At 35.4% G+C, this 11,854-nt stretch overlaps 1 protein-coding gene across 1 annotated transcript; it reads right to left on the bottom strand.

The window, feature by feature from the left end:
* Positions 1-135: 135 nt before the first annotated feature.
* LOC119988994 (proteasome subunit beta type-4-like) lies at positions 136-3,144 on the bottom strand. The gene is made up of 6 exons (XM_038834277.1): positions 2,985-3,144; positions 2,800-2,876; positions 1,659-1,788; positions 1,336-1,495; positions 1,011-1,196; positions 136-504 (listed from the first exon to the last, which is right to left on the bottom strand). The coding sequence occupies exons 1-6, from the start codon at positions 3,026-3,028 to the stop codon at positions 391-393; spliced, it is 711 nt and encodes a 236-aa protein (XP_038690205.1). The 5' UTR covers positions 3,029-3,144; the 3' UTR covers positions 136-390.
* Between the last annotated feature and the right edge of the window lie 8,710 nt (positions 3,145-11,854).

Genomic DNA, 11,854 nt, shown 5'->3' with positions numbered 1-11,854 from the left:
ATAAACTAGGTCAAAACACAAAGCATGCCCATAAAGATGTTGCGCCCATATGCTTTTGTACCAGAGAAAATCACCAACCAAGTGCTTTTAAACCTCAGGGTAGCTGCTAATGGTTAATAGTTTGATATTCAAAGAAAATCCAATCATCATGTGGTTGTGTTCCTTTGACGTAGAACTATGAATCAAATGATACAAAATTTGTAACTTGTGTTCCTTCGAAGTAGAACTATGATTCAAATTTCATCCAAATAAACCTCGTCCCAAAAAACCAGCCGACGCCATCGAACTTTTTGGCCAGATCACAAACCAACATTCGGAGTTCACGTTTAATTAAACACAAACAAGCATGAAATTTTTAGCGAGGCCTGATTCAATGCCTTCATTAGGTAACTACCATGATCCTTCAGCACCCACCGTCGGATTATGGAAGGCTGTGTATTCCCAGAATGTCTTCAATGAATAGGGTGGGAAAATTGTTACTCCTCCTTCAGTGAGCTTTGATATCTGTAATTTATGAATTGGAAACACATCATAAGGCAATTGATCAAAATTCAAAAATGACTGAAGTATCTAACGAAATAGTTAGGTTAAAATGATCAAACCAAAAATGTAAGTCCTAAAGCCATGCTCATTAAAATCAAGTTCATTAGCAGGAAACTTTTGACCGGTCAACATCTATGAAAATATTAATTAAACATCCTAGAAAATTTGCTATTCGTATAATTTCACCAAGCCAAGCAGTGAATGAACATACTTAAAAAAAATAAGTGTATTGGCATAATCTCATAGAATACACTGGACCTGTAAACAGTGGCTCAATTCAACAAACCTTCGATTCTTGTCATTCAAAATCTTCAATTGAAGAGACATTGCAGAAATTTCACCAACTAACTAAACCAAATCCGATCCTCTTCCAAGATATTATTTGAGAACATATGAACATCGAATTAGAAATTGGTAATAATTAAATAATGGTTGGCTGTTTAAAATTAAAAAAGTAACAAATCTACCTGCAACTTGTTGACAGCAGATCTATCGCGGTACAGTAGCACACGCATGCATTTCTCCAAAAGCTTGACACCATCGTCAAAGCTCAAGTCCTCATGCCACTCATCACGAAGAATTGGCCGCGCAAGATGATTCCCAAACCCAGTTGCAACATGATTGTCCTCAAAATGGACACCTATCATATTAACCTGGGAGATTCACAATCAAAAAGTCAGGTGTCATACCCTTAAACTGCATGCCTCCTTTTCATATTCTGGGGTACTGAAAATAGCCTGACCAGACATAGCTCATCAGCAAGCACCAGATAAAATTACAACCTAGGCTTACCATCCCAAGATACTTCTGTCCCTTTTTCACTCCACCAAGCACCAGGGAATTCCAAAATGGATCAAATTTGTTGCGCCTGTTATACATAATGCGAGTCAAATGGTTGTGCACCTCTTTTGGCCCGAGAGAGTTCCCATCATCCCACATATTGTCATAAAGGCTGCAAAAATCAGACATAATCAACAAACAAAGAAGCTTCAAGAGCTTCAATAATCATAATCCTATTCATTTTTAAGGGTTGACTTTCACTACAAAGAGAAAACAGATCACAGGAAAAAATTTCTAAAGTATGTCCCTGCACTTTCTCTACATTCAGCACTTACATTAGCTCATCAAGATAACGTGAGATCTCCTGGAAGTCACTTATTTCTCCACTTGCACCAAGAAGAGAATGTTTCCCAACAGGCTTCATCCGTTCCACACTCTTGTACCGTAGAGTAGACCCATAGGAACCTGTCAATTAGCATGTCATGCAAACCACATCGAAGAAATTTTCCACCCTTGTCACTTACGTCTGTATGAACAACTCAGCCTCAACAAAAATAAGAAACTTGAAGATTTTATACAAACTCCCATATCCAAATAATTGGCTAGGTAGTTGATGAGTAGTGCAACATCATGGGGAATAAGAAACACGAGATATCCTCAACAAATACAAATATGAAACTTTTCTTAAAGAACGAAAACAAGCAAACTATTGGCCATTTTGATGTAAAAGTATCATTGTTATAACTTCACAATCATGCTACGCACAAGACCATCAAGGCAAAATGAGTATATGCATTTGTTTCTAGACCAATTACAAGTAAGACTTGCACCTTATTAATAAAACTGTACATACAAAATATAGCCTGAGCCGTGACAACAAAGGAAGTAAACCCTGTTCTGCTTTACTCACTAATTCAATCAAGGAGCTAAGTTTTCCCATATGAAAGTCTATGCATTTGTTTATGAGTCAAAATAACCAACTAGAATGTTGAAAGATTCTATCCCAATTTCATTAGCCATCAGTGACACCCACTAAATCCACTAAAAATTCAAAAACAAGATCCACTGTACACCAAAAATTCTCACATTTAAATCCCCTGAAATGATCTCCAAACTTCTCCCCTAAACCTAAACGTAAATTTATGTATTTTATGCCAAGCTCATTAGTATCTATACTCTTAGGAGCTAAATTTATAGCCAGACTTCAAAGTCCCCAAAACGCAACTGTACAAATCATTCTGACAGTCGATACTAACCTCCATCAAGTATGAACAAGTCTATCTCATCAAGATAACTCGAATTTCCCAAAAATAGAGGATAATAATCCAGTTCAAGTACCAGATACGACCATACATTCATTCGTTTTAAGAATGAGGTCTTCGTCTCTTAAACAAAACCACAAAATGAATACCAAACAAATACGGAAATACCAAATTAGTGAAAGAGCATTGCAAAATACGAAAGAGAAAATCATACCTCCCATGTCCGCGGCCATCAAGATCCCATCCTTATACTTGATTGCCACCACAGATGTGCCAGTGACGTACGGAGACCTGCAAAAACATAATGATTCAACAAAAAAAAAGGTAGGGTTTGCGGCAGAGAAGAAAAAAGGCAGGATATTGAAGAAAAAATTAGAAAAAGGAGAGGGGAATGCTTACAAGGTCCTCTCCGACGCCGCTTCACAAGAAAGAGGATACTCCATTGATCTAGCTGAAATCAACTGAATTGGCAGAACAGATTTTGTTGCTGGAATTCGTAGTCTAATGAAGAGTCGAAACTTGCTCGACAGGGAAGAAAATAGAACATATTTTACCAAGGAGAGGCTGGAGAGCCCTTTCAATGGGCCAGCTTGATGTGAACAATAGCCCGGCTAGACCCCAGGAGCCCATCTAAATCTGTTCTTTAACTTATCTGGCCCATACTGATTTCTACCTGCTGGCCCAGTAGACCAAAATTGGTTCTCGAATTGAAGCCCGTAGTTATCAATTGATTTGGCCCGTGCCCCGTAGTATATGATTGTAGTAATTTCGACTATTGATAAGTGATAACCTACCTTTTTTTAAACGGAGAACAACATCGTACAAGTTTATTTTTTGAACATTTGATATTGGCTTCTAAACTTGAGTTGTTTGATGGACTAAGTTGGGCCAAAAACCCAATGCGTAACTACAAGAATGTTGATCCTACTAAAAAAGTAAAAAATCGAAGCCAACACCTTTTGAATCTATACGATTTAATCTCAAAGATATTCACTACTAGATTATTTCTCATCTGGTTGTGATAAACATACCTTTAGAACTCAAATCATACCAAGATTCGAATATGAGAATTTCAACACTAGGACTAGGACTATAGGAGATATGAACTCAAAAGTCAAAACCATTTAGCTTAGTACGTCCAAAGCAGCAGCTTGGACAATTCAACAGTGATATCGACTAGAGCAAAGGTGAAGAAGATGATGTACTCAAAGTTTTTCCACAGTCATAGTGATCTCTAATCTGATACTCGTGAGAGCACCTCATAAATCCAACCCAAACAACTAGAAAGATATTGTCCCTTTTGGGGCATATGACCCGCACGGTTTGTCCTTAAAAGACTCATTTATATTAAGAGGGATTTGATATTTACATATAAACTACATCGGTGTCTTACACCTAATCGATGCGATATACAAATCTTAACAGTAATTGCTACGTTAAAAGTGATTAGTCAATTCAATTTGATAGGGTTGATCAAGGACTATTTAATGCAGAGCACATGCATGCATATAGGGTTCCATTCTATTCGTAAAAAACAAGCACAGCCTTCCTTATCAGTACGTGTGTGTTACATTTTACCACATAATTAGTCAAATGGAAATTAATACTGGAAGCACTGCATAAGATCTGAAGGCTTTGTAATTTATTTAAAATTTTAGAGTCTACAATTTGAATTCAATGGTTTGGAAGCACACCACATTTTTGATTCTTTATTTTTAAAATTTGTTTAACTTTTTCTTTATCATTAGATACGAATTGTAGACTCTAAAAAATTACGGAGCTCTCAAATCCCACTACGTAGCTAGTCCTGTAAAAGGTACGTATGGACATATATCATTCGAAAATTAATGTACCAAAAGATTCTGATAAGTTGATTGTCGTGTTAGTTCATGATAAGAAGAGTGACCTCCTCATATCTAAAAAATCCAAACAACTTTTCCATAAACTGATTTTGTGTTCAAGGACAACAGTGGGATGTGGGAATGCGACAATATATTATGTGGTTAAAGTTGCTTGTCCATCACCATCCACAATTCAGTAATTCACATGGGGGGATGGTCCAATTGGGTGAGAATATAAATGTGTCAAAATTCTCCAAACCACATATAATTGTGTTGACGTACGCTTAACAAAGTCCCATGTCGGTTTGGTGTGAAATGTTTGAATGAACTCTCTGTTTATAGAGTTTTGTGGTGATTCTTCACTTCATGAGAGATGGATGATCATGTCTTTTGAAATGAAGAGTTGCATATCCATATCAATAGTCGCGTCTTTTCATTTTAAACGAAATGATATACAACTCTTTTGAAGAGATGCAACTTTTACATGTTGTAATTTTTCACAAAAGACACATATTTTAAATGAAAAATCATTTGAAGTTGTACTGTACTATACTGTACATGTTTCTTTGCTTGTCGATCACATAGGGGATTCCCATAATGATTGTGTTGGGTGAGAGTATGGTCCATTTGGGAGTGTCTTGTGTTTTAATCTCTTGCGGTGAGATGAAGCGAGGCGAGTCCTAAAACCGTGGACTTGTGGTGAGGTGATGTGAGTTTGCGGTGACAAAAAATGCTCGACACTTCTCTAAAAATATCGTGGCAAGATGGGGTAAAATTGAATTTTTTTATTGATATCAATTGATTTTTGATGAATTAATTTTTGTTATAACATAAATGGAATAATGAAATTGATTAAGAGAAAAATTGAAAGAAATGCATGTTTTAATGATGAAAATGAGGTCAACCATATTGAGTCGGGAGTGCAAGCAGCTCCCTACAGCTTCAACTTCAAACTCACCACACGTAACACCGCTCGGCGAAACACTTTCTGTCCGAACACGATGCGTTCAAATAAAAAACGACACATTTGACAAGTACAAACACACTGTGAAACGTATCCTATAAACACATAAATGAGCGGATCCAGTGTCAAGATTCTCCAAGTCAAATCGTTATAGAGCCTCGTGAGCATTGTTTTACACTAGTAGCAACTAACTAGGGATGAATTAGAGAATTAAGTGTAGCTTGTCACGTTAGTTAACCTTATATGATTTAGAAAATGATTTGGAGAGAATGGAGCAAGGAATTTACTTTAAACAAAAGGGCACAATTTAGGTAAATATATTGGACAACATTTCAAGTGGTCACATATGTGGTCCTCCATTCAACACTACTAAGTCTAGAGGGTCCAAATGTAAGATGAAAGTTGTATATCAACTACTACAAAGGACCACCATCACAGTCATTTCTCTCCATCTCCGAGAAAGGAAAGGCAAAGAGAAAGTGAAACATCTGATTCTCCTTTCTCTACCACTTCCATGAATATGGCCTTACAAATTTTTCGTATAGTGAAAGTTTATCTAGTTGTCTCTTACAATGATGGTGATTTGTTCTCCGATTTTGGAGTTTCTTATGTAAATTTTTATGCTGTGATTTCTTTGCTATTCTCTATTTTAAATTCCCTTTTTTGTTCTCGATATTTTCGGATCCTGGTAAATCTCCCAACACCAACTGAATGTTTTATAAGCAACAAAACTCAGCTTATGTCACATTAAAATGCAAATAAATAAAACCTTGAGAGGGTAAATCGATGTATTCACAAGGAACCCGGAGCCAAGGAGGACAGTGAAAGTGCTGTTTGATTGTCTGCTTGAGTATGCTAGACATAGTGAAAAGTGAAAACAACCATAGCCTTGTCAGTATGTGTGTGTTGCATATGGAAATATATATACTAGAAGCACTGTGTAGCTAGTACTGAAAAAAAAAATATGATAAGTTGATTGCATGTGTTTTAGTTATATATCATATCTAAATCCAAACAACTTTTTTCATAAACTGCTTCTTCTGTTCAAGGAACAGTGGGAGTGGGATTTCTTTGGTTGCTCATATCACATGGGGATTCCCTTATCTTTTCGTCTTCTTCTTCTTCAATTATTGACAAGAAGAATCTAGACTTAGTAGAAAATTAGAAATGAAAACTTTAAACCTCAAAGTAAATATCAAAGCAACACCTTCTGAATCTATACGATTTAACTTCAAAAGGATTTACTACCAGACTATTTCTCAACCGGTTGTGACAAACATACCTTTAGAACTCAAATCATGCCAAGATTCGAATATGAAATTTTAGCACTAGGACTAGGACTATAGGAGATATGAACTTAAAAGTCAAAACCATTAGCTTAGTACGTCCAAAGCAGCAGCTTGGACAATTCAACAGTGATATCGACTAGAGCAAAGGTGAATAAGATGTACTCAAAGTTTTTCCAAAGTCATATATAGTGATCTCTAATCCGATACTCGTGAGAGCGTCTCATAAATCCAACCCAAACAACTCGAAAGGTATTATCCCTTTTGGGGCATATGACCCGCGCGGTTTGTCCTTAAAAGAGTCATTAATATTAAGAGGGGTTGGATATTTACATATAAACTACATCGGTGTTTTACACCTAATCGATGTGATATACAAATCTTAACAGTAATTGCTACGTTAAAAGTGATTAGTCAATTCAATTTGATAGGGTTGATCAAGGACTATTTAGTGCAGAGCACATGCATGTATATAGGGTTCTATTCTATTCGTAAAATTGCCATTTGACTTTATTCAGTGAAAAACATCCACAACCTTCCTTACCAGTACGTGTGTGTTACATTTTACTACATAATTAGTCAAATGGAAATACTAGAAGCATTGCCTAAGATCTGGACGTAATTTATTTAAAATTTTAAAGTCTACAATTTGAATTCAATGGTTTGAGAGCACACCACATTTTTGTTTCTTTACTTTTAAAATTTGTCCAACTTTTTCTTCACCATTAGATACGAATTGTAGACTCTAAAAAATTACGGAGCTCTCAAATCCCACTACGTAGCTAGTTCTGTAGAAGGTACATATAGACATATATGATTCGAAAATGTACCAAAAGATTATGACAAGTTTATTGTCGTTTTTGTTCATGATAAGAAGAGTGAGCTTCTCATATCTAAAAAAATCCAAACAACTTTTTCATAAACTGATTCTGTGTCCAACGAAAACAGTGGGATGTGGGAATGCGACCATATATTATGTGGTTAAATTTATAAGCTTTTAATTTGTACGTCATGGGAAACCATGCGTGAAGCAGTACTGTACTGTGTACATGTTTCTTTGCTTGTCCATCACCATTCACAATTCAGTAATTCACATGGGGGATGGTCCAGTTGGGTGAGAATATAAATGTGTCAAAATTCTCCAAACCATATATAATTGTGTTGACCAACGCTTAACAAAGTCTCATGTCGGTTTGGTTTGAAATGCTTGAATGAACTCTCTATTTATAGAGTTTTGTGTTGATTCTTCACTTTACGGGAGTGCAAGCAGCTCCCCCTACAGCTTCAACTTCAAACTTACCACAAGTAACACAGCTCGGCGAAACACTTTCTGTCCTAACTAGGGATGAAATAGAGAATTAAGTGTAGCTTGTCACGTTAACCTTATATGATTTAGAAAATGATTTGGAGATAATGAAGCAAGGAATTTACTTCGAACAAAAGGGCACAATTTAGGTAAATATATTGGACAACATTTCAAGTGATCATATATGTGGTCCTCCATTCAACACTACTAAGTCTAGAGGGTCCAAATGTAAGATGAAAGTTGTATATCAGCTGCTACAAAGGACCACCATCACCGTCATTTTTCTCCATCTCCGAGAAAGGAAAGGTAAAGAGAAAGTGAAGCATATCCTCTTTTTTCTACCAATTCCATGAATATGACCTTACAAATTTGTCGTATAGTGAAAGTTTCTCTGGTTGTCTCTGACAACAACGGTGATTTGTTCTCCGATTTTGGAGTTTCTTGTGTAAATTTTTATGTTGTGATTTCTTTGTTGTTCTCTATTTTAAGTTCTCTTTTTTGTTCTTGATATTTTCGGATCCTGCTAAATTTCCCAACACCAATCGAATGTTTTATAAGCAGCAAAACTCAACTTCTATCACATTAAAATGCAAATAAATAAAACCTTAAGAGGGTAAATCGATGTATTCACAGGGAACCCGAAGCCAAGGAGGATAGTGAAAGTGTCGTTTGATTGTCCGCTTGAGTATTCTAGAGATAGTGAAAAGTGAAAACAACCATAGCCTTGTCAGTATGTGTGTGTTGCATATGGAAATATATATATATACACTAGAAGCACTGTGTAGCTAGTACTGTAAAAAAAATTCTGATAAGTTGATTGCATGTGTTTTAGTTCTTGATAAGAAGAGTGACATTATATATCATATCTAAATCCAAACAACTTTTTTCATGAACTGCTTCTTCTGTTCAAGGAACAGTGGGAGTGGGATTTCTTTGGTTGTTCGGATCACGTGGGGATTCCCTTATCTTTTCGTCTTCTTCTTCTTCAATTATTGACAAGAAGAATCTAGACTTAGTAGAAAATTAGAAATGAAAACTTTAAACCAAATAACAAAGGGAAACTAAGTTGGAACTTAGAAGGAGCAATTAATTTAACAACATATATAGTAATTTTATGAATTAAGAAGAGTAAAACCCATCTATTCCTCTGTTTCTCTCTAGAAAAACCTCTCTATTGTATCTCATCTTCAAAATTGATTGGGAAGGAGAGATTCGACTCTTCTCGATCGACCTCTCTTGTTGAAGGGGAAGTCAAGATCCTTACAGTAGATTCAAGTTGTAATATGTATGTTGGTTTTCCAGTTCAGTCTTTGTTACCCGTCGTAGACCAGTGGAGCACGACATCATTCGACAGTTGTCTGATGATGTCCAGTGTAATACAGTGTCGTCTGAGAGTGCCCGACGATGACCCTTTTTGTGTTTTTTAGTTTTTTTTCCCTTTTTTTATCTCTCTTGGTTGTACTTCATTTTTTATGGTGACCCAAGTACTTACAAGCATCAATTACCTAATTTATTTAGTAACTTAATATAATCAAGTATATGATTTTTTCAAAAAAAAATAAAAATAAAAACCATCTAGCGATATAATGGTCTAGTTGGGTGAGAATATAAATGTGTATATAAATGAGCCGAATGGCGTCAACTTTTTCCAAACCATATATAATTGTTAATGCTTAACAAAGTCCCACGTCGGTTTGGCTTGAAATGCTTGAATGAACTCTCTATTTATGGAGTTTGTAGTGACTCTTCACTTCACGAGAGATGAAAATGAAGAGTTGCATCCATACCAATAGTCACTTTTTTCATTTTAAATGAAATCATACAACTCTTTTGAAGAGATACAACTTTAAGAAATCGTAACTTTTCACCAAAGACACATCTTTCAAATGAAATCATTTTCTTATTCTCATTTTTGTTCAATAAAATCAACGATGTGGTTTATAATTATGAGTTCAACTTCAAACATTTGAGTCGCCTTTTGAACGATAAAGCCACGCCGTCCTTGGGTCCAGATCGTGGACAAATACCTCAAATGAATTTGGCCAAATCTCTCTCACCTCCTTCTTCTAACTAGGGTTCTAACTAGATAATTACGTTTAGATTCTCACGTTAACCTCATGATTTATAAAATTATTTGGAGAGAATAGAACCAAGAATTGAACTTTGAACAAAAGGGTACATGCATTTTAGGTAAATAAATATATTGGATAACATTTCAAGTGGTGGTATGGTCCTCCATAGTCCAACGCTACCAGGTGTAGATGGGACCAAATGTAAGATGAAAGGTGTGTATCAACTACTATAAGGACCACCATATATCACCATGATTTCTCTCCATCTCCAAGAAAAAAAAGGGCAAAGAGAAAGTGAAACATCCAGGTCTCTTTTCTCTACCTCATGTATGAGTGGGGGCATTCCCTTGCGATTACTACGTGCAATTTAATTCAAAAGGATTGTACTTTTCTGCATGCACTCCAGGCTTTTCATGTCCACATAATATATATATATATATATATATATATATATTGAAAATATAAATATACAAGATACAAGGGGCATATTCCAAGAAAAAAGTCAAACGGATAAAAAAAAGTAAAAACTCAACGGAAGAAAGTCCGAGAACTAAGGCTCTACCAAGAGCAAACAACCAAAAAAAAACCAAAGGAGCACAAGGCCTCCAAAAACAAACAGAAGGACCTTCCAAATTAAGGACATACCTACAGACATACTAGTTTCATCAATCAATTCATTGGCCATTAATTTTTCTGATAGGGTATATATCAAGAGCTAGCGTTTTCTATATCCTTTGAATTTATGGCACACGATTTTGGTGTTGTTTTATATCTCTTGTGATAAAATATCTCGTTGAATTTACAAACCCGATCAAATTAAACACATTCATGATTAAAAACAAATTGTAGTGACTCTACAGCTTTGTCCACCACTTCTTTTTCTTACACTAATGAATAATTAATCTCTAATTAACTCATCCACTCTTCGATTGTTTTTTATCGGATCAAATACTCTCTCTAAATTTGCCCTCTATTTATGAAGGCACTATTTTTCCTTTCAAACAAGGGTAATTAAAATAATAAAGGATAATTAAAATAATAAAGGATAATTTTGGAATACAACAATAAAATTATTAATTAATTGAAGAAAAGTGACATTAATTTTGGGATAGTCCAAAATAAAAAGTAGGACAATCACAATGGGACGAAGAGACTAGCCAAATCAAACTTAAAAATCAGCATAATTAATAGCATTAGTTGTGGGTATTTGATATTTTTTGATATGGTAAGAAAGATAAATAGAGAAATTGACATCAATAACTTCCAATTATATAAAAAGTGCATATTTTTTGATGGGATAGGGGGTTGGAATTGTCAGTTTGTGAAATTGTGAAATTTTTTAAAGTCTGAACCATTGGTTCAATCTTATGGCTCAGATTAAAACTCTCCCTCATCTTGATGATAGAATTATTTTCTGTATATTGTTTTCCCCTTTTTCAAAATTTCATCTGACTTTCTTCTACCTCCCTTCCATCCTTCCTTTTACTAATTGCAAGATCTCCTTGTCCAGGTTTTGGTTCATCTCTGGCTGAAGAGCCATCACTCAAAACGGACACTTTGACTAGGTTCTCATTTTCCACCCAAAGAAAGAACAGTGCCATGGGTATTATGTTTAAGATTAGGGAGAGGCGTTTGATGTTTGGTTCTTCCTCCTCTCCTATGTCGAACAAGAAATTACGATGGAGGATTTATGAATATGGAAAGCCAACATTATTTATGAGTCTGGGAAGCCAAATGTCCATCTCCACACACACAACAGAGAGAAAAAGTTGTATCTTTAAGAGAGATTCTATAGAGAGA

This window comes from Tripterygium wilfordii, chromosome 3 (genome assembly GCF_013401445.1).
Source record: "Tripterygium wilfordii isolate XIE 37 chromosome 3, ASM1340144v1, whole genome shotgun sequence".
NCBI classification, from domain to species: Eukaryota; Viridiplantae; Streptophyta; class Magnoliopsida; order Celastrales; family Celastraceae; genus Tripterygium; species Tripterygium wilfordii.
The sequence above is the reverse complement of the archived record's forward strand: the minus strand, read 5'-3'. Positions and strand labels throughout refer to the sequence as shown.

Bases quoted from the DNA above. Each gene is read 5' to 3' on its own strand.
- LOC119988994 (XM_038834277.1), bottom strand. From the start codon at position 3,028: ATGGAGTATCCTCTTTCTTGTGAAGCGGCGTCGGAGAGGACCTT. The intron at 1,789-2,799 runs GTATGATTTTCT...GCTAATTGACAG, and splicing joins GATGGCCGCGGACATGGGAG to GTTCCTATGGGTCTACTCTA. The intron at 505-1,010 runs GTAGATTTGTTA...CATAAATTACAG, and splicing joins CTGCTGTCAACAAGTTGCAG to ATATCAAAGCTCACTGAAGG.